Genomic DNA, 27,903 nt, shown 5'->3' on the forward strand with positions numbered 1-27,903 from the left:
CTCATTTCACATAACTCTTTATTTTCAATCTATTCTGTATATTCTTCAAGCGATCTTGGTTCGATTTGCAGTGTTCCCTATTAGTCCTGGCCGCTCCCTCCAAACAAGACTTCACAACGCGCACCCTAACCAGCTTTCCCTCAAAGAAAACCTCCTTGCACTTATCACAACACTGTTTGTTCAACTCCGATATATTTTTTAAAACACTAGACTTGCTTCTCCCTCTCACATAACACAATTCACACAGTTTCATCGTTGTAATTTCATTCTTCATGATTATTCTCTTCTTCACAGCTTGGTTGTGCTTTTTAGACAGGGACAGAGAGAGGTGGTACTTATGGTGTGACGTCATTCTGTGCCTTTCTTTATTATAATACACTAAGTGGCAGATGTAGCACTTTTTGCCGACACTCTTTACATGTCTAGCTTTCAATGTGGTCTGGTGTTTCTCGAGTATGTGCTTCCTCATGGTCGTTGTGATATATCTCTCACAGATCAGACACTTGTGTAGCTTATTCATGGGCTCGAGACTGAGAGAGATGTGACTTGTGTCGTGGAGGATTTTATCATATCTGCAATGAGATAATATGGTTTAACTTTTGTATATGTTAGTCACAAATAGCATACAGTATTGTAAGTACAAGTAGCTCCCATCATCCAGTCTAATTCTACTGGGAAGCAGTCAGTCCAGTTTGAAACAAGGCAGTAACTGTACAAAATAGTCGCGATTTTGATATATTTCTAAAAAATGGGTTATGATTCAGTAATATAAGCTAATCCACTTGATTATTGTTATAAAATATATCGAAAAATCATAGAAAACCATAATTTAATTGCAAACGATATATGTACCATATTACTTACATTACAATTCAACAAATGCTTTAAAAACAATATCTTTTTAACATAGAGTATGTTAACATAGAATAAGAGATACAAATAAAATTTTAAATGGTAAAAACCAACTTTGGTGTTCATAACAATGAAGTAAATTATTCAAAATACCATTTTTAATTCAATAGAATAAATGTTAATTGAATCATATAAGCAATCTTAATTATATCACACTTACCTACTATAGAATATTTTATTACAAAATTTACAGTCAAATCTGCCAAATTCAATTAGTTCATCATAATGTACACTTGTAAGCGTACTAGGATTACTTTTCAAGTCCTCCTTGCATATTATGTTCTCCTGGTAATTTGAGTCTAGCGAGGATAGTATTTCTTCATCCTGAAAGTAATTTGATTAAATTATTTGGCGAGTGCATGATAGTACAACAATGATGATATTGTTAATGAGTAATGTCAGGGATGCTGCTGAGCTGTTTCCTATCCTTAGGACTCTAGAATAACATCGTGTAATAAAAATCAAACCCGCAAAATTATAATTTGCGTAATTACTGGTGGTAGGACCTCTTGTGAGTCCGCGCAGGTAGGTACCACCACCCTGCCTATTTCTGCCGTGAAGCAGTAATGCGTTTCGGTTTGAAAGGGTGGGGGCAGCCGTTGTAACTATACTGAGACCTTATTACTTATATCTCAAGGTGGGTGGCGCATTTACGTTGTAGATGTCTATGCGCTGCAGTAATCACTTAACACCAGGTGGGCGGTGAGCTCATCCCCTCATATAAGCAATAAATAAATAAACTCATTTGAAGCTCATTCTATTACACTCAAGAAACAACCCTAGAGAGCATCTGTGGAATATCTCTCCCGAATCAATTACATATGAGCAGAATGTTTCCAGGTACTATCGCTAAATCCTGCTCCAGTGTCGAGTGGGATGATGGTAAAAAAAAAAAAAAATGAAGGGCTCATCTCTCGGGTTTATACGAGCTTGCTTAATAATACCAATGGAGACATGAATGCCTGATCATGAAAGGGGTGACAGCAAACTATTTTTGGTTCTTTATAGGATTCCAGAAGTCTCTCAATTTTTGGAAAGAAGTTCCCTAACATATGTTTTGTTTGCAGAGGACTCAAACCAGAATCGTAATACTAAAAGAATACCAAAAACCAATATCTTTTTGCTGTGATTTTTGGGGCATTTCCTAAGTATTCTTAATTTATTGACTCTTTATTTTTCAATTAGTCATTAATTGACGCAACCCTATAAAATATATGCCATACAGAAAACCGTTCCAACTATGTGTATATAAGGCAATATAAGGGGAGCTCAGTTGGTGTCTAAGAATCCTAAACGAAATTAAAAATCGCCTCCGAAGCCTCTACAAAACACCATTTTTTTCTGGGTATGTTACCGTCCCCTATCAGGCCTACAAGGGGGCATTATGGACCACTTTGGGAAAGGCTGCTATAGACAAAACAACATGGATGCCACTCCTGAAATGTAAGTTGCAAGACCCTATTATGCCAGCTGTTCCAATAACACTGTCCTAATAAGCTGGAGAGACTGCTCCTGAAAACTCAAGGCACTAACAGAAATACCAACCTCAAAAAGTATTCTACTCTTTATATTCCTTCTTGTATTATTAATGACAGCATTATTATATTGATCAAAGGAGTTATACGAGCTAAAATCTTTAAACAGCTTTAAGTTCTTGAGTTTTACGTCACCGTTTGATTCCTGTAAAATGAAACATACAAAAATATATGTCACTGAAACGGCAAAACAAAGTGCCAAAGTTCGAATCATTACCAGCAAACGAAAACGTACCTTATTGTCAAAACAAAATGGTTCCAATTTAACATTACTCTCTAACCTCATTGCCTGAGATTGTGGGAGTGGCGTTTTTCCACCATTAAAACTAGTATAGTCAATTTTGATATGTTTCTTCGCCACGTGACATTTCAGATCATCTTGTGATGGAAAATATAATTTACAGCTCAGACATTGCTTTAAAGAGTCCTTTATTAGCGGTATTGTGATGTGCGTCATGGTATGGATTATGCTTTTGTATCTGAAAAATGCAATTCTTCATGTTTATTTTTATCAAGTAAACAGTGTGATCGTTTTTTTTTTATTACACTTGTTGGCAGACGAGCATACGGTCCACCTGATGGTGAGTGGTTACCGTCGCCCATGGACTTCAGAAATGCCAGGGGCAGGGTCAAGCTGCTGCCTACCGTTAAGTACTCTTCACAAGCCCTGTTTGAAGAAGGACATGTCATAGCGCTCGGGAAACACTGTGGAGGGGAGCTAATTCCATAGCCGGATGGTACGTGGCACAAAAGATCTCTGGAAACGCTCTGTGGATGAACGCAGTGACTTCAGGTAGTATGGATGAACTCTACTCCGGTGGCGGATGATGCGATGGTAAAAACGAGATGATGGTATCATCTCAAACAGTTACTCAGAGCACTCCTCATGAACCATACGGTACAAAATACAGAGGGAACCGAAGTCCCTCCGCAGACCCAGAGGTTCCAATTTTACTAATACCAAGCTTTTTTTATCACTTCGCAAACGAGCTTGTGGCCCTATCGTTCCCCTATGCCCCCTATGGTTCAGGGGTTATCGGAGCCTATAGCTATGACAGCTTTATGATGTCACCAGCCATCTTGAGACTTATCTACAGCTCAAAGGTGTAATTACAAAAACTATTAAACTTGTTTGCCTGCAAGAACTACTAAAGGCTGTTTACATTTAAAACAATAGCACTATCCTTTTTATCTTGGCCATTAGAGCACATTAATATGACAATGACAATGACTCTACCAAATCAAAACTAAAATATAATTTCAATATGCCTTCACTAAATGGTTTAAATCATAAAGATTGTTAGAGTACTTGTGGAGAGTACTTAATGATAGGCAGCGACTTGGCTCTGACCCTAGCATTGCTGAAGTCCATGGGCGACAGTAACCATTCCCCGTCAGGTGGGCCATATGCCTACAAGGGAAATAAAAAAAACTTTCTCATTTTGGAGTGTGATTTCGCTGTTGATAATGACACAGATAATTTACTTAATTTTTCAATAATACATGCACTAATAATGCAACTGCAACACATCTGCTTTACCGAGCATTGTCCACAAACCAATCAAACTCTGAGATATGAGGTCACTGTTGCAATTAGAATTGTGTTACTTAAAGAAAGAGTTTTGGTCTGTTTTTTGACTAGAAATTTATTCACATAAAGTATTCGCAGCTTAATATCACTAAAGTCAAAAATGGCTAAAGATGTACTCAATTTCAACTTAAAAAAATTTCTTACTATTTTAACAATTTAAAATTATCTAAAAATTTATTGCTATTTGATTGATTGGTGTGTATCTTTGTATCCAATGTATCTTACCTATTTTTAAACACTTTGTCACAGAATTCACAAACTTCAATACTATTCCTCGTTAAGCTCTTGTATGAGTTCGCATCTGAACAGAGTTTAGTTAGAGGCAGCTCATCCTCACTGTCGCTGGTGGTTTGTTTCCTCCGTTTCTTCATTTTGATAAAATTTGCACTGTGTGATTCACCCAAGAAAATTACAAATACATGTTCAATAATTTACTAACTTGTTATTAATAGCTAAATTGACCACCTTAATTTTAACCTAAATAATAAATGATATTTTCAAATAGTTATATTGAAATCTTAACGACTAGTTATTTAATAATTTAAGATGTGTCGATCGAATTTATGAGTTAATTTGAATAATGTTTAACGTATAAAATTAAGAATGTCAATGGGTAATTCGAATTTAGAATGAATGTGTTCAAATGACAGAAAAAATAAAAATTACGCATACTAACCTTAAAAACTCTTAAACATAACAATTAATTATTAGATTAAATTGAGTAAAATCAATATAATTTGCTTCATAACATTAAAAATAATTGGTAACAATTAAAAACTAAAACTAACAAATTATTCATAATATTTTCAATTCGATTTTTTGTTAGACATGTTTAATTATTTATATTATGTGTATGTCTATTTATTTATATTATCTATGGTTCAAATAACAATACGTTTCATAGATACGTATGTTGTAATTTATTTTAGATATTTAGCTATGATGTTTTAAACATGCAGACCACTAGTGCCGACGATTTTTTTTGCGTAATTTAGCATCTGTTTACGTCATAATACTGCTGCTTTACATTTTAGTTCGAAGCAAAGATATAGCGTACGTCCACACGATACACGCAGCGTTGAGAATATTGACGTCGTTGTCCTACCTACAATACAGATCCCAATAAGAAAATAAAAGTTACGGTTCACTCATTCTATCAAATACTCAATTCACGGTCATTCCGCAATTTGGAAAGTGCACTTTTTTTTTTTACTTTGGATGGAGGGCGGGGCATGTCAGAGTCGAACTGACTAAAACCTCCTGTCGCTCAACAACCAACGTCCAAACCTCGCATGAGACAGAACTCATGAAGAGGCAAGTGAAGCGCTCAGTGCGGAGCACATTTCTCCCATCACCCTCCCCCTCGGGACGCCGGATCGGCGGTCGTCGGCGCCACGACCACCGGCCCTCTCAGTCGGCAGGCTATCCGAAGCCCGCCTAGATGGCGCCGGTTAGAGTGAGCTATCCTACGGAATACCCCGCTGGACCAGAACCAGCGTGGATCGAGGATAGCCGGCCTTCCATCACCCAGATGCTCTTGCGTAAAACGCGTGCAGAGCAGCTTGCACGTCGTCTTCTTAGGCCCCCTCGCCGGTCCCCAGACCGACATGTGAGGGGGACTCGAAACACTTAAGAGGGCCAAGGCTTGGGCAAGATCCGCGTCCCTGGCCCCCGCTCGACTGCGGCGGGATTGTGCGTCTTTCACGCGCCCCGCCGCCTCCTCCTGCGAGATGGTGCACTCGCAGAAGTCGAGCATCGCCTTCTACGACTCGTTGTCGCCGAGCGTCGATGCCACAACACTCGGCAACGACAAGTCGTTTCCTATTTTTGCGACGAGGACACGGCACCACCCCTCCCATGCGGGGCAGGCAACGAGCGTGTGCTCCGCCGTGTCCAAGTCGCAACCACAATGGTGGCACTCTGCCGTCGGCTCGGCTCCGATCCGGTGCAGAAACTCATCGAAGCAACCATGCCCAGTAAGCACCTGCGTGAGCCGGAAAGTGAGGCGTCCTCTGTCACGATTCACCCAATTCACAAGGACCGAGCGAATCGCCTCGACGGTCCTACGACCGGCCGAAGGATCAGCCAGCCGTCTGGACCATGACTCCAGCACGGACCGCCGAGATTGGGCCCTCCGCGCTGTGACCACACTGGGGCTGGGACGCGCCACCCCCGGGCACGAAGGTCAGCCCGCCACTAATAGTCAGCAGCGAGCGCCTCCGCTTCCAGAACCCCAGGCGGCATCCCAGCCAGTACACATGCCGCCTCAAAGGAGATGGTGCGATAACCACGGATGACCCTGACCGCGATGGTGCGTTGCAGCCGTTGCAGCATCTTCGCCACCCCCGCGGCCATGGACTGGCCCCACACAGGTGCCTCGTATAGGCCCATTGATCGCACCCCCCTCCCCGTATAGAGACAGAAGCCAGCTTAACGCGCCAGCCACCCCCAACAAACGAGGGACCAGGTTCTGAAAGTGAGCACTTCCATCCAACGACTGTCCAGGATGAGGCCGAGGTACTTCAACTGCACCCCGACCCCGATACGGACGCCTCCATCATGATTTGGGCATCGACAGGTGGCACTCTCCGGGTCCTGTGGAACCACATGGCCTCGGATTTACTGAGCACCACGTCGAGGCCCAATCTCCTGATTTTGCCGACGACATGCGCCACCACAGCGGTAGCAAGACGGGCAGACTCAGCAAAACTCCCTCCCCGGGCCACGACCAACGTGTCGTCTGCGTAACAGATTACGCTCAGGCCCGGGAGACATTTAACGAAGTTTTGTATCTTTCATACCAATCGAATTTCCTGAAACCAATTTTTTCTTGTTTATTAAAGAACATATTATGTTTACAATTTTTTGCAAAAACGCGAGTATCGGACTGTTTTTATTGTTTTTTGTAGTTTTTACTTTCCAGTTAACTATTGTGGTTTTCGCCTCTCCTAAAATACTTAGCGGTATGGATCACATTCCCTTTGTCAATTTTATTTTTTGATAGATTCAAATGCCAAAATTACTACACCTACAGTACCTACCCCTATGTACCCACGTATTTCAAACTTTATTGTTTAAAAATAATAACATAACAATATATTAATCTGCGATCACAAATAAACGATGGTTTGTATATAATCAAAGTTAATAAATAAATTATTTCATTCGTTCAATATTTGCTTAACCACTATACGTTACAGGAATTAAAAACATTCGCCGAGGATGATTTCGACCCAAAGAAATGGATAAATAGAGTTTGGAGCAATAGCGGGAACCAAGAGAAAGAGGTAAAGTATTTATTCAACGGCCCACCTGTTATCACGTTACTAAATTATTTAGTGATCTAATGTCGATTATTCCTGATCTTGCTTATTAGGTACCTCAGTCGTAACTTTAAGCCGTAAATGAGTCTTCTAAGCTCTTTTTGTTATTTTAATGGTTAATCTTCAGCTCATTAACGGATATAAGCTTTTGCTTAAAGACTAAGGCAAACAAAAATGAGAATAACATTAGATTTAACAACAAAATTACCATTTTGAATATCGAATTTTTGTAAACAAAATGATACAGTAAGATAATCGTATCTGACTTATCTTAGTAGATAGGCTGCTTGGCTTTGCCTTTGGCATCACTGATGTCTATTAGCTACGGTAGCCACTCACTATCAGGTGGGCTACATGCATGGCTTACAACAGTAAATAAAATATCCATGGCAACACATATTTTTTAAAGTTAAGGTTTTCATTGCACACTGTAGTAATAATTTAAAGTACCAGGGTATCATAATCCTAAGAATATGTGTTATTCTCAGATTTTTGTCACCAACACGGTCCAAAGACTTCAATTGTATATGAAGCAGTTGACAAACTCATTAGACGAAACTACAACACAGGTACATACTTACTATTTATTCTTCTTTCTTTCCTCTGGAGTGTAGGTCTGGAATCAAATTCTTCCATTTGCATTATTTGAATTTAACTTAAAATAAAAATTACAATTCAAATTTGAAGTGGAAATGAAATAACAGCACATTAAGTTCATGATTACAAAAAAAAAAGATAGAAATATAGTGATTTATTTTCTATTTAAAATTGTTGATGTAAAACTGCTTTTATGGATTAATTTTTAAGTCTTCGGTGACCATGAAAACTGCAAAATATTTGAAATAGTATTAGAGATAATAAAATAGCAATATGCATACGTCACATTTGATCAGCAACATCAAAGCATAGTTAAGATTAAATAAGATCGGAAACAGTAGAGTATTTTCGTGTTCTTCTTCAATTCTAGGTCTGGTGAAATGAACGAGTTGTCTGCTCATAGCCGGAATAGCCCCGTAGGCTAACAGTGAACATGCGTGAATAAAATAAAAAAAGTATTGAATTGTGGCCATTGATAATGAAACATTTTGAAATTCCTTTGTTATGACTTAATCCAGACTTTTTTACTGTTATTTTATTATTTCCAACATTAATATTAATAATAATAATTTACAATAGTCATGTTTGCAGATGGCTGAAATCTTTTAATAATGTTTAGTTACTTTTAAAAATACAAAACTAAAATTTTAGGTGGTAACATCGATACCTCATGTGCTTCAAGATGCATTAGCACTACAGATGGAGGGAGCACTTCTTCACGAGAAAGTCCTGGCTTTAGAGCAGAAGGTTCAAGAAGTCGAGGAGGAGACTGGTCATTCTATCGAGAGCCTTCAAAGGATTGATCAACTTAAAAGTCGGTTGGAGGTAGGATTTTTTTTAAATATTTGATACTAGGGCTTCATATAGTGAAATAAGTGCAAGTAAATTTTGTAAAGGGACTATTCATATAAAAATTTCCATATTAGCTTTCTGCACTCCTCTATAAGTGTGGGATATTGCATACTACTCCATTTGCGCAATTTTCCTAAAAAGGGGTAGAAAGTTTTTGCTTCACGTTTTTTAAGGGATTTTATGATCTGGTAACTAAAACCTTTCAAGACATGTCTTATTTTTAATCGATATTCTTATTTTTATGAAAAATTATAATGGAGTGAAATGAAATGAAATGAAGATGATTAATTTGAGACATTAATCAACTGGGATGACATTAAATGAAATGATATGGGATGAAATATAATCTCAGTAAAATCGTGGTCATTTACTGAGATATTTTCAAGGGACTTTTTGGAGGATCCCGAGAAGTTACGTCCAGCGGCTTTGTTTCATTTTCCCATATTTGTACACTTTCACAGATATTAAATAGTTAATAACCCACCGTTATTACACATTTAAACCCGAAGAAACACTAAATAGACAAAATAAAACAAATCACAAAATTTCACTCCTCGCATTCCCACCAAAAAAGTCCTTCACGTATCACGTAATACATAGATATACAGATTATGTATCTGAAAATCTTTAAATATTTTAGTAGTAAATAAAACTATATAGCTATATAAAACTATATATGATGCTAAATAGGTTTTTTGTCACACCTACCAAGGCAACATAACCGGGAGAGGGTTTTTGAATTTTAGAATGCAGCCTCGGCTCTTCGCGAAGCCGACAAATGGGCTGCTCTGGCAACGAAACTGGAAGATGTACTGGAATCGGGTGTACCAACGCAGAAGGATAAGCTGGATGAGCTCTCAGAACTTGTGGTTGCGATGACTGCCAGTCTCGAGGTTGGTACATAGGAAAGTAGATTTTTATACGCTTTATATTAGCTTCACTTGTTTGTATGTTTTTTTTTTGTTGCTTAGATGGGTGGACGACCTCACAACCCATCTGGTGTTAAGTGGTTACTGGAGCCCATGGACATCTACGTAAATGCGCCACCTACCTTGAGATATAAGTTCTAAGGTCTCAGTATAGTTACAACGGCGGCCCCGCCCTTCAAACCGAAACGCATTACTGCTTCACGACAGAAATAGGCAGGGCGGTGGTACCTACCCGCGCGGACTCACAAGAGGTCCTACCACCAGCATATAACTGCCAGTAGAGTCGGTTTGTAACTGACTCCTTTAGACGCCATTTTGACCCACTTTAAACGGCCAGATTTCATTGAAACTTTGTAGATTTATCGAGGACCGATGACAATACACTAATTTGATAAGATAATTCCATTATTCAATTTGCAAAATAAGATATTTGCCAATTTATATAATTTTTAACCTATAGTCGATAAGGCAGGAATTGATGTTAAAGTACTTAATAGTTTTAAAAATACGTTTGTATAGAAAATTTAACTAAAAAATTAAAAATATATAATAGTTTAAAAAACTAAAAAACACGCTTCATATGAAATTCAACTAAAAAATTGAAAATAAAATTTAATAAATTTAAATTGAAATAGTGTAAAAAATATATATAATATATATATTATGTTATTTTAACAAAAGCGTGTGGTGCTTTTTAAAATATTATTGAAATAATAATTCTTCTACTCATATCTGTCAGAAAAATATTTATAAGTAATAACACCATGCACCCCACGCTTTTTTACAATAAAAAATACATTTTTTACACTATTGTCAATTTAAATTTATTTAAATTTATTTTCTATTTTTTAGTTGACTTTTATATAGAGCTGTTTTTTTCTTTTTTTTTCTTTGTTGTCTTCGAGGGCAGAGAAAGACCCTCCCCGCTGATGGTGAGAGAGCACAGTCACTTTTGAACATTCACAATGACGTTTGCTTACTCATCATTCCAATCAAACCTCAGTTCAAGAAGGACAATTTATGGCATCCAGAAAATCTGTCCAGACAAGTTTGTTATAGATTCGCTTAATGTCTTAGAGGAATTATCTCTTTTTTAATACGCTTTTATTAGCTTCAGACGTATGTACAGGGTGGCCCATAAGTCCTTTGAAAAGTAAAATTTGAATAAAACGAACAGGGCGCGCGTGAGCGGTGCAGGGGAAGCGGGGGGAGTAACTTCGGTTTCTGGGAATTTAGTCGCGATGGAGCGTTTTACCGGAGCGGACCGTGCGTTTTGTGTGCGCGAGTTTTATAAAAACGACAATTTGGCAACCGTTGCGCGGCGTAAATTTCGAGAACACAAAGGTTTACACAACTTTGACGACACTCCAACTCTTCAAACGATTAAGAACTGGGTTGCTAAGTTCGAGGAGACCGGTTCGACGTTAGATAAACCGCGGTTGGGTCGCCCAAGGACGTCACGTACGGAACAAAACATAGACACAGTGACACAGTCTATTCGCGAAAATCCGACACAGTCAACTCGTAAGCGCGCCAGAGCATTAAACGTATCCAGGACATCGTTACAACGGATTTTGAAGAAAGATTTACATATGCACCCTTACAAAATTCAGTTGGTTCAAGAATTAAAGGAAACTGACGGTATTCAAAGACAAAATTATGCGAATGAAATGTTGAATCGGTTTACTTCCTTCAATAACATAATGTTCTCTGACGAGGCTCATTTCCATCTTAACGGGCATGTTAGTAAACAAAATTGCCGCTATTGGAGCCCCATCAATCCAAAACTTAAGCATCAGAAGCCCTTACATAGTCCGAAAGTGACTGTTTGGGCCGCTATGTCAGCCCATGGTATCCTAGGGCCTTACTTCTTTGAGGATGGCAGAGGGCGCGCAGTTACTGTTACGTCGGAGCGATATGTGGCTATGATCGAAGAGTTTTTCATACCAGAATTGCAAAACTTTTCAGGCTTTAATGCCAGGACGTGGTTTCAACAGGATGGGGCCACTTCTCACACCTCTAACACTGCTATGCCCGTTATCCGTCAACTTTTTCCTGGCAAAGTTATCTCTAAGAGAGGAGACATTTCCTGGCCTCCACGTAGTCCAGATCTGACCCCGATGGATTTTTTTTTGTGGGGCTACCTTAAGACTAAAGTATACGACACAAACCCGCGGTCAATTGAGGCCCTAAAAGAAAACATCCGCAGAGAAATGACAAGCATTTCAGCAGTGACGTGCCGCGCAGTCATCGACAATTTTAGACGTCGTTTGCAAGAGTGCCGTGATCGCAACGGATTACATTTAGATGTTATTTTCAAAAAATAATTCCCGTTTTTTAAGCTTTTTATGTAAATAAAAATTTAATTCATAATGTAATTAGTTTTATTTTAATAATTTTTTTTTCATATCAAAGGACTTATGGGCCACCCTGTATGTTAGTATGTAACGGAATCGTTGAACATGGTTTAGAACCCCTTCAAAACGTCGAATTAACTCAAAATTTGGCAGACTTATTAAGGAAAAAATTTATTTCACATAAAAAATGGAAAAAAAAATATAGTTTAAAAAAACTAAAAAAAATACGCTCTTATAGAAAATCCAACTAAAAAATAGAAAATAAATTTTAATAAAGAATTAAAAAATGATTGTATTGTAAAAAAGCATGGGTTGCTTGTCAGGATATTATCAGAATAACCCTTCTACTCATATCTGTTCATAAAATATTTATAACTACTGATACCATGCACCGCACGCTTTTTTTGCAATAAAATTATTTTTGCGTATGTTAGTTGGAATAGCCCATAGGGAGAAAATTGCCCAAGAGGCTATTGCAGCAACGCCCGGACGGGTGGGTAGGTGAGCTCACGGACTCAACCTTTGTAAACCTTGGCTTCACTGAATCTATCACCGGATCGCAATCGCGACCCGCTGAGAAGGTCCGGCGAGAAACTCAGTGGGCTGTATACTCAATGTTTTCAGGTCCTCAGTGACGCGCCAGATTACGACAGCAAGAAGATGCAATTAGAAACGCTATACAATAGACTAGAAGCTTCCATAAGTCCGCCTTTAATTGAGGCCATCACGCAAATGGATGCAGGTAAATGATTCGCCAATAGTAACTATAAAAGCTTAGGCTATAAATTAACATTTTTAAAGTGCAAGTTTGTATTTCGAAATTCTAAATTTCTAAACTATACTTATAAAAAAAAAAAAAATTACTTACAAATATTATGTAAATATTCACTTATTAAAAACGTTACCTATACGTGCGTGCGCTATGACACAACTGCGCAATAGTCGGTATTTCGACGCTCCGCACTTTATACGCATTAATAGAGAGTCGATTTATCGACGGTCTGCGCTGTGATTTCACCTAGTTTGGAAATTATAATTTCGAAATTGCACTTTCAAATTATTTTGCTGGGAATTTACTATAAGATTTTAGTTTTTGGTACTGTTTTTTAAAAATCTTTTAGCAATTTCTGCAAAATATTTTATGTGAAATTAAGCTCAGCACTGAAAAGGTTAAAATAATATTCATAATAATATTAACTAGGTACCTTTAGTGTCAAGATAACATAGTCGACTAATATGCGTCTTACGTTATCGTCGTCGCGGCCTAAAGGATAAGACGTCCGGTGCATTCGTGTTGAGCGATGCAACGATGTTTCAAATCCCAGGCGGGGGTACGAATTTTTCTATTGAAATACTCAACAATTGTTCACGATTGACTTCCACTTAACCCAACCAAACAGAAAATCGCGCGCTAGGTCATCTCGAAGGTTTCTGTTAGAAGGTCTGGTGGTAGGACCTCTTGTGAGTCCGCACGGGTAGGTACCACCGCCGCTTTTTCTGCCGTGAAGCAGTAATATGTTTCGGTCTGAAGGGTGGGGTAGCAATTGTAACTATACTGAGATCTTAGAACTTATATCTCAAGGTGGGTGGCGCATTTACGTTGTAGATGTCCATGGGCTCCGGTAACCACTTAACACCAGGTGGGCTGTGACCTCGTCCACCCCATCTAACCAATAAAAAAAACCTATTAAGCCCCGTTACGTTTATTTTAACAAGTGATCAAATAACAAAAAATACCAGGATACGATAAACGCGAGGAAGTGAAATGTTCCAATTTTCGTTTGCCACAAAGACCGCGCAGCGATATACGTGAAGCTGTTCTGCGGGATGTCGCGTACGGTGTCCGTGTGCCGGTGTTGGCGTAGGGCTGCCGCCGCCAGGATGGCGTCGTCCTGGAGGAGGCTTGACGCGCACACCGTGCCAGCCCTGAGTAGACTGCTGACCGGAGAGGCTAATAAACAGGTGCTTTTATATATCGTTATGTTAGCACTAATGAACTATGACTACTAGAAAAATGACAACAAGACACTTCATATAGGGACTTTTTGGCGGGAACGCGAGGAGTGAAGCTGTGTGATTTGTTTTTGTTTGGAGCAATTCTAAACATGAAGTTTGTATGACTGTTTTTTGAATTCTGAAACAAAACAATAATTGTGCCAACACAGTCATTGTAAGTCAAGCAAAAATTCAGGTCGTACGTGCACGTGTTGTAACTACATTAAAATAAAATTTAAATACCCTTCTCTCTGAATATATCTAATTATTGAAGCGACCAGTACAAATTACAGTCCACGCTCTACACAGTTTTATTCTGTCTATTTAGTGTCTCTTCGGGATTAAATGTGTAATAACGGTGTGGTTTATTAACTGTTTAATAACTGTGAAAGTGCGCAAATGCGGGAAAATAAAAACGAAGCCGCTGGACATAGCTTCTCGGGATCCTCGAAAAAGTCCACAGAAAAAATCTCCAGTAAATGACCACCCCTTTATTGATATTATTTTTCATCCAATATAATCTCTTTTCCTTTTCATCACAGATGATTAATGTCTCAAATTAATCATCTTGATTTCATGTCATTTCACTCCATAATCTCATCTATACTAATATATAGATCTACAGTGGTTTTTACGGATGTTCCGTTATAACTACTGAACCATGCATCCGATTGACTTGAAACTTGGTATCCATGTAGAAAATACATGTACTTAATGGATAGGCCAATATTTATATGAGTGTTGAACTCCCTAATAATAATGACCAATAAATAATAATGTTAATGTTAAATGCTCAGCGAAGCGGGCGAGTACGGCTAGTTTTTCATAAAAATAAGAATAAAAACTAAAATAAGTCATGACTTAAAGGTCTTAGTTACCAAGTCATAAAATCCCTTTTAAAAAAAACTACAGTGGTAGGACGTCTTGTGGGTCCGCACGAGTAGAGGTAATACCGCCCCGCCTATTTCTGCCGTGAAGCAGTAATGCGTTTCGGCTTGTAAAGCGAAGCAACTGTTGTGCTGTAAAATCTGGGACTTATAAATCACTTATGTGTGACGGAGATCACTTAACACCAGGTTGGCCTGATGAGATGGTCAGGAATGAATACCCTTCTTCTTATGAATAAGTTCTTCCAATAAGTGAAAGCGTTTCAAAATGGTAAAGTTCTGTAAGTATAAGAAACACACAATCGTCTTCGTCAGGAGACTGAAAAATTGACGTACATCCATGAGCGACGGTGACCACTCACCATCAAATGGGCCGTGTGCTCGTCTGCCTATAGTGAAAAAATAAATAAAAACATAATTTTGATTTTTTTAATTATTTAAACTTGACACAATAGTACTAGGACCGCATAAATTGAAGGAAATTAGTTTCAAACAAAAATACTAATAATTCCAAATTCAAATAAATTCAATTCAGAGGTTCTATGTAGTTTTTACTATAAAAAAAGAACAAGGTATTTTAAATCGTACTGCCTAATGTTTTCAGGTAGACTGGCTGACCAATGTGTTGAAATCGGAAACACCCTTAGCAGAACTTATTAGATTGTACACAGACCTGCTTCTCTCTTTGGATCCGTCGCCTGCTAAGGTAAGATTTGGTTCAATTGTAGGCTCTTTATTATTGTTACGCGCTTAGGTTCGGGATATAATAATATAATAATAACTGTGATCGAAATATTGATTAAAACTCAATTTAATTATTATCTGATTACTAACTACCTTCGCGTTGGTCGACACATGTCTACAATTTTCCAGAACATTTCCGACGGTCCTTATCGTTTCGTTATCTGCTTTCGCTATTTAGCAACAGATGGCGTTACTCGCACCGTAATAACACTTTTCGAACGCTTCCTACTAGTTGCTTTGTTATCAGTTACTGCTATATGGCAACAGATGGCGTTATTCATACAGGCATAACAATATCTAGTTGCTACCTACAGTCTAGCTTTGTCTGCATACAAAAAACAGAAAGTTAATTATTTTTCCACAAACTCCATGGTTGAATTCCATGTTGAAGTTGTCTTCAGTTTACATCACTTATGTCCATGGGCATATTGGTCGTAGAACAGATGGTCGTTGGGGCTGAAAATTTCACGAGTTTCGACCACGCATAGAAAGGCGCAGGTGGTGATGCCTCCGACCGAGGACCTGCTTTAAGGTCGCGGGAATTCACTAGATGCTGCTAGACTGGTCATTCTGGCGAACCTTAAGGGAGGCCTAAGTTCAGCAGTGGGTATCTGTGGACTGACTGTGGAAAAAAAAACATGTGTGTAACTCACACTTGGTAGAAGTGAAACCTTCAAAAATAAAATGCAATTATCCTAAATAAAAAGTATATGTAAAATTTTGTCATTAGTAAATAATTGTAAATCATCTTTAGTATGAGGTAGCGCCCTCTGTGAATTGATATTTTAACTTCACGTATAATCCTAAATTAAAAAATTAAAACTCACTACGACAGGTTTCATACACACGTTAGTATTTAAAAATCTCATAGATGGCGCTGTATTGAAAAAACACTACACTGAGAACGTCTAATATGTTCTATCTCATTCTCTCGCCGACTGAATCCTATACATTTATGTGTTTGTCTCTATGGACTTATTTTTTCGTTTCATCGAGTTTGAAATCACAACGATTCTAAAGAAGTTTCACTTCAAAAACGTCTATGGTATTTTATAGACGTTTTTTTATATAGACCGTACTACATTAATATCATCATCATCATCATGCTTTCCTATTACCCTCTGCTGGGGTGTAGGGCTCGAATCAATTTTTTCCATTTATATCGGTCTTCGGCAGTCTGTTCTAGCTCCTCCCACGTCATGCCCAAGACCCCTAGCTCCTGCTCCACCGAGCGACGCCAAGTTGTTCTGGGGCGGCCTCTCTTCCATTAATATATTAATACATTAATATAACAACGTTAATTTACTTGAAGTACCAGGAGCCCATAAAGACAAAGCTTTGCTTGCAGATAGTCTCGGCCAGTCTGAAGCTGTGTTCGAACCCGGAGGAGGGTGTCATCCTACTGACCGACCTGAGGCAAGATATTAATGAATTTGTGAATTTTATGAAGGGAATAATGGAAGCCCCCAAACAAAATAAAGGTAGGAATAGTGTTTTTTTTTATTGCTTAGTTTTGTGGACGAGCTCACAGCCCACCTGGTGTTAAGTGGTTACTGGAGTCCATAGACATCTACAACGTAAATGCGCCACCCACCTTGAGATAAGTTCTAAGGTCTCAGTATAGTTACAACAGCTGCCCCACACTTCAAACCGAAACGCATTACTGCTTCACGACAGACATAGGGAGGGTGGTAGTTCCTACCCGTGCGGACTCACAAGAGGTCTTACCACCAGTAATTACGCAAATTATAATTTTGGGGGTTTCATTTTTATTATACGATTTATTTTTTAGTACACAACGTGTCATTAAAAATGACGCCAATCTATTCACTCTTGGAATAAATTGGAATAAATATAATTCTCATTATTAGATGAGTTCCAGGATATGTGTATAGGAAATAATGAGAATGTTGCGATGTCTCATGATGACATGAGGTCCAAGTGTCGACAGCATCAGTGCATCGCTTCCATTGGGGCTTTCTACATGGCGGCGGAAATAGGCATGTTGCTATCACGAGGCTATTGCCGCTCTCAACTAATCCATCATGTGGTACCCAACATTTTCGGATGGCAAAGAATTAAGTTCCCATTAATTTCATCAGTTAACATCATTTGGGCGCCATAATTCAGCTCAGATAATTTCCTCCTTTTCTCTACTTTGTATTTGAAAGAGAGTTGAGCTTGCTTTTTTTGCTGCTCTTGCTAGGACCAGTGTTAGCATCACTCCGGCTTGAACCCCGAGAGTTCACCTACACCCTGATATATCATCTCAAGGTTATCAGCATACTAGGTAGGAAGACAAAAAAAGGATTCGGATCGCGACCCCCTGAAGAGATCCGGCGAGAAATTCTGTGAAGGTTATGGGAGTAAACCGCTAAACTCACAACACATGCTCAAATTAGCCATCTGAGCCTTGCTGATGTCCTCAATCTCCTTCTTCTTTGTGCTCATAGACTCATGGTCTCATGACACAGCTTGCCCAAAGCTTCGCCACAATTGCCGATGTTCAATGGCGCTTAAATATCCGTATAAGTGACATCAAAGTACCAGGCGCGCATAAACGCAAGGAACGTATTTCAGAGTCAATACTGCCGGCGACGGTGCGGGAATTGGGCAGAGCGGCGTACGCACCCCTGAGGGACTCCTTGCCTAAATATGCAGAATTACAAACCCAGTTATTGTTGGCCAACCTTAATGATTCCAGACTCGATAACGAGGTGGGTTTCTATTTTCGAATTTTAGGGTTCCGTAAGCAATAATTTTTAATGTTGAAAAAATCGACTGCATTTAGTGTATATCTTGAAATTGTGTAATTCTATATGTCTTTTTTTATCATGGCAATTGTATTCTTGCGATGCCGTTCTTGCCAGATTTTATAAATTTATCGTATTATTATGAAAAATGTTCTATTTATTATAATTCATTATTATTTGAAAAAGATAAAAAGTTTGCTATTAATTGCTAAAGGATTTCTGAAAAAACTGTACTTTATAACTTAAAAAAATCAATGGTAAAGCCTAAGCAAAATAATTTTTAATGATTATTCACTTATTAAAAACTTTATAAGTGCGCACACTCAGACACGTCTATACAGATCGATGCCTATAATAAAACTGCGCAAATAGTCGGTATTCCGACGATTCGCATTTTATACGCATTAATAGAGAGTCGGTCTATCGACGGTTTTAAATTAATTTTGGTCTTGATAAAAATCGATTTTTATGTTTTGTCTTAACTACGGAACCCGTGACTGTTTTCTGACACGCCCCTGGTCGGTTTTTAACAAAGCATCGACGTGAAAGCGCCTTCAATATTATATTGGTAATTGTTGGGTTCTAGGAGGATTTACTAGAACATTCCAGAGCCATACTTCAAGTAGCTGATAGATGCGACGGATGGCTTTCGTCTTCCTACAACGGGGCCAAGAAGATCGGCGGCATTGCAATCTACCCTTTCTATATGCCCGCCGTCGAGGTCAGTGAACTTCTTACGACTTATGTTACCCTGGTAGTTTTGTTTAGTTTAAACAACAAGTCACGTTCTTCCTGACCGGTTTTGAGGCTTGAGGCTGTCTCAATTGTGGTATAACGTGAATGTTTGAATTTAATAATAACATATACTAAAATATATGTATATAGGTACATTTAAGTATGTACATATATGCAGCGAATTATTATGTTTTATTATTCCCATACATGTAAGTGAATTATTTCGAACTTCCCAGCGCTTATGTGGTCCTAGTACTATTTTGTACTGGAAATGTATTTTAATAAATAAATTTTCAAAACATATTTATTTATTATTATTATTATTGTCCCCATCATAGGCCTTCGTCAGCGCCATATCCAACAGGATCTCCTCTCACAGCCGTCGAATAGAGAGTGAGTTCCTATCATCGGTGACTGCTGGTGTCTCCACCGGAGTTCTCTCGAACACATTCCCCGCGTCCCTAGTTCTCGAAACAGCCACCGCCACTGTACTGGATACTCTGGCTGAGAGGCAGAAGTCGGAAGTCGAAGAAGGTAAGTGGAACTTGAGGTGGTAGGACCTCTTGTGAGTCTGCACAGGCAGGTACCACCAACCTGCCTATTTCTGCCGTGAAGCACCTATTGGTCCATGAGGCAGAAACCTTGAGAACGCGATTACCGTGGACCTTCTTGAGGTGTGAGGTCGATTATATTAACGGCTTGATTGATAATGATGATAGATACAACAGTCTTTCACCAGTCGATATGGGTGTTTGTTTGTTTGTTTGTTTCTTTTATGTGATACTATTAGGATCAGAGGGGAAATAATAATCTTTTACACACTTACTGACACTTCTTCGATCGATAAAATCTAAGAATCGAGTTTTTTATGTGTCACTCACTCTACCTGCCTTTAAGTGGGCACCTGATTCCCCGGACATAATTACGTCAATGTTGGCACTGACCTTGGACACTTGAGGTCAAAACCTGGTATTCTAATACTCCCTTGAAGACGCGGTATAAATAGACTGAGTACTCACCCGTCAACCAAACCCCCTTTTTTTTCATTGCCCTTGTAGGCGGACGAGGATACGGTCCACCTGATGGTGAGTGGTTACCGTCGCCCATGGACTTCAGCAATGCCAGGGTAATAAGCCAAGCTGTCTACTAGTCTAGATAAAGTACTAGGACATTATGAATTCAAAGAGATCTCACTTGGAAGCCTTCTGCCTACCGTTAAGTACTCTCCACAAGCCTCCAAGCTGTCTACTAGTTTAGATAAAAGTACTAGGACATTATAAATTCAAAGAGATCTCACTTGGAAGCCTTCTGCCTACCGTTAAGTACTCTCCGCAAGCCTCCAAGCTGTCTACTAGTCTAGGTAAAAGTACTAGGACATTATAAATTCAAAGAGATCTTACTTGGAAGTCTTCTGCCTACCGTCAAGTACTATCCGCAAGCCTCGTTTGAAGAAGGACATGTCATAGCGCTCGAGAAACACCGTGGAGGGAGCTCATTCCAAAGCCGGATGGTACGTGGCAAGAAAGACCTCTGGAAGCGCACTGTGGATGATCGCAGTGGCACCGGGTAGTATGGATAAACTCTACTCCGGTGGCAGACGGTGCAAGATGATAGAATCATCTCAAACAATTCCTCAGAGCACTCCCCATTGAACATACGGTACAAAATGCAGAGAGAAGCGAAGTCCCTCCGCAGATCCAGAGGTTCCAAACGATCCTCTCCACTATCTGTGATCTATTTATTGACAGAGCAAAAGGAGAGTCATCCCCTAGTCGATTTACCGACTCTATTGCTCGATTCGGAAACGAGGCAACGTCTGTCGGCCATCAGATCAGAGCCTCCAGGGTCGACGGCCGCCCTACGACGCTCGAGGGAACACTTACGCTCTCTCGCCAAGTCTATACTGCGGCACCCGGTCGAATTGCAACTCGGTAAGTGTCACATCACACTGTTATGACAAATTTTTGAAGTAATAACTTCATAAATGTAACTATATTAAGACCTTAGAACTTATATCTCAAGGTGGGTGGCGCATTTACGTTGTAGATGTCTATGAGCTCCAGTAACCACTTAACACCAGGAGGGCTGTGGGCTCGTCCACTCATCTAAGCAATAAAAATTAAAAAAAAAAAGGGAGGGTAAACCGTTTCGTTACGTGACGCGTTACGGCGCCTGTCTGTCTTGCGTCTCTTTCTCTCACGTATACGGCAGCGGTACTGAGTACGTGTGTAGCTCCTAACTATTTATGTATCTGTTTGAATTTATGTTACAATTTTCCTTACATTATCATATTAATATACATAAAGTTTAAGTAATAACCTAAGTTTTTCTCAATTTTTTTTTTTGCGTTGATTGGTGGACGAGCTCTCAGTCCACCTGGTGTTAAGTGGTTACTGGAGCCCATAGACATCTATAAAGTTAACGTAGACATCTTCCTCCTTCACCGTCGAAATCAATCGTTTTTACTGGCGGTAGCACGTCGTGTGAGTCCGCACGGGTAGGTACCACCACCCTGCCTATTTCTGCCGTGAAACAGTAATGCGTTTCGGTTTGAAGGGTGGGGCAGCCGTTGTACTGTTAAAAGTAAGAGCTTAGAACTCATATCGCAAGGTGGTTGGCAGCATTTACGTTGTAGATGTCTATGGGCTCTGATAACCCCTTAATACCTTCTAAGCAATAAAAATATATATAAAAACTACCATAATCAGAGCGGTTTTCGTTTGGATTTGAACTCGGGAGTATGGTTCGACAGATAAGATATCGCAACTGGCCGTGTGGAGTAACAATGATGCGTTATCCACCGACCTCCCAGACTTCGCGATTTCGCCCCAAGAATACATCACCGAGGTGAGATTTCTGTTTAAAAAAGTCATCCTAATTCAAAGGATTTATAGGACCCGCGAGAGTCACTGGTGAAAATCTTGTAGCTGGAATAGAAGATATTTGTCCTAGACACGTCCTTACGGATCCTCCCGATCCATTAACAGTGCTTTTAGGTACCACAAGCACCGGTCATCGTCCTCGTCGAACCCGTCGCTTGCGACGAAGGGCTCGACGAGTAAATTAACCCACAGACACAGTCCACTGAGTTTCTCGCCGGAACTTCTCAGTGGGTCGCGTTTCCGATCCGGTGGTAGATTCTGCGAAGCACTGCTCTTGCTAGGGCCAGTGTGAGCATCACTCCGGTTTGAGCCCCGTGAGCTCACCTACTAGTTATCAGATTAGGTAGGAAAAAAAAACGGACCCATCAGATCCAATAACCCTTGCATTAGACAGACGCCTTCAGCTCTAATACTAGGAAAAGCGAAAAAAAAAACAAATAATTACACAAAACAACTTATATACCTATCTACCTAGTCAGGTCATAAATTCTGTCACAAGTTTAATGTAAAATAATTGAAACAAGTTTATTCATTATGTAACCATTCATATACCAAAATGAACTTAACAAAACATAGATTCTTATGACACTAAAGTTTATTCAAAATGACCTCCGTGATTTTGAATACAGCCTTCAATCTGCGCGGCCAGTCGTCTATCGCAGCACGAACGAGGTCCATGTCAATATCGGCGGCTGCCTTAATCAAGGATGTCTTGAGTGACTCCAAATTGGGATGAGGCTTTGAGCACGCCTTTTCCTCCAAGTGTTGCCATATCTTGTAATCTAACGGATTCAAATCTGGACTGGAGGAGGGCCAGTCTTCGTGCCGGATGAAGTCGATTTCACGCGCCGCCAGCCAGTCTTGTGTGCTCTTCGCTCTATGAGCTGGCGCCGAATCTTGTTGGAATACCCAGTGCCTGTTATTGAACATGGTATGAGAAACAGGTTCCACAAGGTTCGTCAGGACTGTATTTTGATACACAACTGCATTCGTTTTTACACCTTTCTCACAAAAATGTACCTCTGTTAAGCCCCAATAAGAAACTCCCAACCATACCATGAGCGAGGATGGAAAATGACCTCGTTGGACACGCGGAATACGGTTGCTCGCTTCTTCACTACTGTATGCGTACAGCTTATCATTTTGTTTGTTGTAGCTCTCTTCTACGGTAAAAATTTTTCGATCCGAAAAAAAAAAATCCCGATATTTTTTTCCCGCGTACCGCTTCAACAAAGCGTGGCATCTCTTCAGTCTCAGGTCCATTAGACGAGCATTCAAACGATGTCCTGTTTTTCTTCGATATGCTCGAAGCCCTAAGTCTTCATTTAACACCTTTTCACCGTGGTTCTGCTTAACCCCATCTGAAGGGCCAACAGTTTCTGCTTACGTTTGGGATTTCTTTGAATTCGCGCCTTCACAGCTTTTATCACTGCTGGAGTCCTAACAGACCGAGGGCGACCACTTCTTGACCTGTCATCTACACTAGAGTCTTCATTGTATCGTTTGATGGTACGATAAACGAATCTTTTGGTTATATTCAAAATTTTCAGTATGTTAAAAATTTGAATTGGCGCGTAACCGCAACGATGCAGCGCAATAACTGCAACACGGTCTTCTTTAAGCGTCCACTCCATATTTAAAAATGAGTAAAATTCTAAAAGTATACATTTTTATTTTCATGAACAATTCGAAATTCGAATTCAATAAACTTTTTTGTGGCCAGCATTCTAAAAGAAAAGTTTTTACTGTGTGACAATACTTATGACCTGACTAGGTATATATTAATACGTGAAGCAAAAACTTTGTATCCCTTTTTACGTGGCGCCCGTGTGGGGCCAGTCCCTGGCCGTGGGGGTGGCGAGGCTGCTGCAAAAGCCGCAACGCACCATCGCGGTCAGGGTCATTCGTGGTTATCGCACCATCTCCTTCGAGGCGGCGTGTGTACTGGCTGGGACGCCGCCTTGGGTTCTGGAAGCGGAGGCGCTCGCCGCTGACTATCAGTGGCGGGCTGACCTTCGTGCCCGGGGCGTGGCGCGTCCCAGCCCCAGTGTGGTCAGAGCGCGGAGGGCCCAATCTCGGCGGTCCGTGCTGGAATCATGGTCCAGGCGGCTGGCCGATCCTTCGGCTGGTCGTAGGACCGTCGAGGCGATTCGCCCAGTCCTTGTGGATTGGGTGAATCGTGACAGAGGACGCTTCACTTTCCGGCTCACGCAGGTTCTCACTGGGCATGGTTGCTTCGGTGAGTTCCTGCACCGGATCAGAGCCGAGCCGACGGCAGAGTGCCACCATTGTGATTGCGACTTGGACACGGCAGAGCATACGCTCGTCGCCTGCCCCGCATGGGAGGGGTGGCGCCGTGTCCTCGTCGCAAAAATAGGAAACGACTTGTCGTTGCCGAGTGTTGTGGCATCGATGCTCGGCGACGACGAGTCGTGGAAGGCGATGCTCGACTTCTGCGAGTGCACCATCTCGCAGAAGGAGGCGGCGGGGCGCGTTAGAGACGCGCAAGCCCGCCGCCGTCGAGCGGGGGCCAGGGAGGCGGATTTCGCCCAAGCCCTGGCCCTCTAAGTGTTTCGGGTCCCCCTCATATGTCGGTCTGGGGACCGGCGAGGGGGACCTAAGAAGACGTCGTGCAAGCTGCTCTGCACGCGTTTTACGCAAGAGCATCCGGGTGATGGAAGGCCGGCTATCCTCGACCCACGCTGGTTCTGACCCAGCGGGGTATTCCGTAGGATAGCTCACTCTAACCGGCGCCATCTAGGCGGGCTCCGGATAGCCTGCCGACCGAGAGGGCTGGTGGTCGTGGCGCCGACGACCGCCAGTCCGGCGTCCCGAGGGGGAGGGTGATGGGAGAGATGTGCTCCGCACTAAACACTTCACTTTCCCCCCTTTGCCTTTTCATGAGTTCTGTCTCATGTGAGGTTTGGACGTTGGTTGTTGAGCGACAGGAGGTTTTAGTCGGTTCGACTCCGACATGCTCCGCCCGCCGTCCCCAGTGGAGGGCGGAAGTCCGGCGATTTCCTCCTGACCAAAAAAAAAAAAAAATCCCTTTTTACGAAAACTGCGCGGACGGAGGAGTATGAAATTTTCCACACTTATAGAGAGTATAGAGAAGAAGTGCACAATGCTAATATTTTTTTAAGATAATGCATAAAAGATACATTAAATCAATAAAAAAAACATTACACACACTACATACCGTTTATTTGACGCACACACGCATACATACTATTTATTGTCAAACTTTTGTTCTTGACGACTGTTGTCAAATTGAGAATAGATTAAATATTGTTTGTCTTTATTAATATTTTTTATAGTGGCGAAATTTGTAATTATAGAAGTATAAAATACAATCATAATAGTGTACAAACTTACAATTCCAATTAATTTTAGTCGAATTTCGACTACTGCGGGACCTCTAGTACAAACAAATAGGCATCCCAGAATCGAACGGCAATGCAAGAAGATTTATATAATTTTTTTTCTAAACTTTGGTCTTGTTAAATTCAGTAAAATTACCAGTAAATTGTTATTTCAGATCGGACAGTACCTGATGACTTTGCCGCAACATCTCGAATTGCATTTGTCCGAGAAACAAGCGCCCTGGCAGTTCTTGACCGATGTAAGTACCTATCGCATATTGAGGAGAGAAATACTAGCTACATTTTTATAACTTTACATGAGAGTCATTTAAAGTATTTGAAATTTAGATAAAATATGAATAAAAACCTACGGCTATTTAAATGGAGTAAACTTAATTAAAGTTCAATTAAAAACATCAAACTGTCGATGCTAATAACAAATAAAACGGACCTTTAATTACAAAGATTAAATGTCGCTTAAACCAAACAGCCGTTCACCCCTCGATATGCTTTCACAAGTTCTGAATATTGATTACGGTCATTTAGGAATCTTCAGACCACGTTTCGAAGGCCTGTCTTAAAGCTCAGAATATGTTGGAGGGTAGTTCATTTTAGAGCTAATACGTGACAACAATGATCTCTGTAGACGAACCCAAATTTTCGAAGGAAAAGTGGTTAATGTACCAAGCTAAATAGAAATGGTTGTTGTTTGATATTTTGTCTATATTAATGTGTATTCTGTGATGTCCCGAGGTCATTGGCATCACGCGTTGTCAAATTTATTTTTTCATACATTACGCGGGATATATAACTTTTGAAGTGAAAACTTCTTTAGAATCGTTGTGATTTCAAACCGGATGCAACGGAAAAAACGACAGGTAAGAGACACAAATACAAAAATGTGTAGGATGAAGCCAGCAAAGAATGAGACAGAAATATACATACTATTTAATACAGCGCCATCTGTGAGATTTTTTAATACTAACGTGTGTATGAAAGCTCTTGTAGTGAATTTTTATTTAGGATTATACGCGAAATTATAATACCAATTCACAGAGGGCGCTACCTTACAATTATTTACTAATGACAAAATTTTACATATACTTAAGACGTTTAGGATAATTGTATTTTAATTTTGGAAGGTTTCACTTCTACCACGTGTGAATTGCACACATTTTGTTTTTTTTTACTGCTTTTTATTTCTTAGATTGGTGGACTAGCTCACGGTCTACCTGGTGTTAAGTGTTTACTGGAACCTATAGACATTTACAACGCAAATGCGCCACCCACCTTGAGACAAGTTCTAAGGTCTCAGTATAGTTACAACGGCTGCCCCACCCTTCAAACCGAAACTCATTACTGCTTCATGGCAGAAATAGGCAGGGTGGTGGTACCTACCCGTGCGGACTCACAAGAGGTCCTACCACCAGTGTGTTATAGTGTTAGCAAGCTCTCCCAAGTTGAGCCCGTGAGCTCATCTACCCTGGGCGTATCTGGAATAGCCTTATTATAGTCTACCAGCGAATAGGTAGGGGAAAAAAGTACCAGGATAACATGAATTGGGTAGAGTTAAATTTGTTTATTTCTTTTCTCTAGGTGTGCAACCACACGTGCGAAACGTATGCAGATAAGATTATGAATATAAAAAATATGGATGCGTTAGGAACGAAGAGATGTCTCACTGATATTGGTGAGCAAATTTTTTTTTTAAGCAATTAGGTTTATTTGTATTTTTGTATGTAACGGTGATTTTGGACAACTTTTTTAAACTTCCTTTTGTTTGTATTGCTTAGATGGGTGGATGAGCTCACGGCCCATCTGGTGTTAAGTGGTTACCGGAACCCATAGATATCAATCAACCACGTAAATGCCGTCACCCGCCTTATATGAGTTGTAAGATCTAAGAATTTGAGTTTTGGTATTTTCGTTGATGTCCATGGACGATGCTGTCAACTTGAGTTTTGGTATTGTTGATGTCCATGGGCGATTTGCACTGCAGCTGTGAATCATAAAAAATAGAATTTAAAGGAAAAAAACCAGTAAAACTTTCCCGTTTTCGACAACGCTAGTACCAGGCTGTCATAGTACAAAGGAGTTCTAAAATTAAAAACTGTTTTTTTTTCTAAAGTATACCTGTCCAGCGTAGTTGAAGATCTAGGGTCTTCCGTGACACCAGCGTTGAAGAACTTGGAGAATTCGTTGCGAGCTGCCACGCCGGCTCTACACAGTCAAAATTAGCGTAAATAAATGTTATTGAAATATAAAGGCTTTATTAAAATTATTGTTTGAATACTGTAACTTTCATTATCATTATGCCTCTATCAATACTACAATTGTAATAAAATTTTATTGATATAATGATAGATGCTCTGTACAACTGTACATGGGTTTTTTCCTACCTAAGCTGATGGTCTAGACTCTAGAGAGACCATATCAGCGTAACCTTAAC

The 27,903-nt window shown here is 40.1% G+C and overlaps 2 protein-coding genes and 2 non-coding genes across 6 annotated transcripts; 2 read left to right on the plus strand and 2 right to left on the minus strand.

Moving 5' to 3' along the window:
• On the minus strand, positions 1 to 5,229 carry LOC101737719 (uncharacterized). 2 transcript variants are annotated; one of them, XM_004925070.5, is made up of 6 exons: positions 4,715 to 5,229; positions 4,264 to 4,425; positions 2,683 to 2,926; positions 2,458 to 2,592; positions 1,073 to 1,236; positions 1 to 572 (listed from the first exon to the last, which is right to left on the minus strand). In XM_004925070.5, exons 2-6 carry the CDS (start codon positions 4,407 to 4,409, stop codon positions 2 to 4), a joined length of 1,260 nt encoding a protein of 419 aa, XP_004925127.1. In that variant the 5' UTR covers positions 4,410 to 4,425; positions 4,715 to 5,229; the 3' UTR covers position 1. The 2 variants fall into 2 exon arrangements, with proteins under 2 accessions (XP_004925127.1, XP_021202975.1); XM_021347300.3 differs by lacking the exon at positions 4,715 to 5,229 and adding an exon at positions 4,504 to 4,640.
• A 1,821-nt stretch (positions 5,230 to 7,050) lies between these two features.
• Positions 7,051 to 27,744, plus strand: LOC101737578 (conserved oligomeric Golgi complex subunit 7). 2 transcript variants are annotated; one of them, XM_038019752.2, is made up of 17 exons: positions 7,051 to 7,164; positions 7,239 to 7,325; positions 7,850 to 7,930; positions 8,610 to 8,783; positions 9,557 to 9,703; positions 12,721 to 12,838; positions 13,889 to 14,058; positions 15,583 to 15,684; positions 17,071 to 17,203; positions 18,303 to 18,439; positions 19,062 to 19,196; positions 19,549 to 19,744; positions 20,959 to 21,141; positions 21,963 to 22,057; positions 25,631 to 25,714; positions 27,051 to 27,144; positions 27,583 to 27,744. In XM_038019752.2, the coding sequence occupies exons 1-17, from the start codon at positions 7,162 to 7,164 to the stop codon at positions 27,690 to 27,692; spliced, it is 2,049 nt and encodes a 682-aa protein (XP_037875680.1). In that variant the 5' UTR covers positions 7,051 to 7,161; the 3' UTR covers positions 27,693 to 27,744. The 2 variants fall into 2 exon arrangements, with proteins under 2 accessions (XP_037875680.1, XP_062531865.1); XM_062675881.1 differs by lacking the exons at positions 21,963 to 22,057; positions 27,583 to 27,744 and having other exon boundaries at positions 27,051 to 27,150.
• Mir3269 (microRNA mir-3269) lies at positions 15,941 to 16,069 on the plus strand. Its single transcript, NR_107554.1, has one exon. It is a non-coding gene; the product is annotated as a microRNA mir-3269 (primary transcript).
• Mir2780d (microRNA mir-2780d) lies at positions 23,351 to 23,438 on the minus strand. The gene has a single exon (NR_107453.1). It is a non-coding gene; the product is annotated as a microRNA mir-2780d (primary transcript).
• Positions 27,745 to 27,903: the final 159 nt, after the last annotated feature.

Source organism: Bombyx mori, chromosome 24 (assembly GCF_030269925.1).
Source record: "Bombyx mori chromosome 24, ASM3026992v2".
Classification (NCBI taxonomy): domain Eukaryota; kingdom Metazoa; phylum Arthropoda; class Insecta; order Lepidoptera; family Bombycidae; genus Bombyx; species Bombyx mori.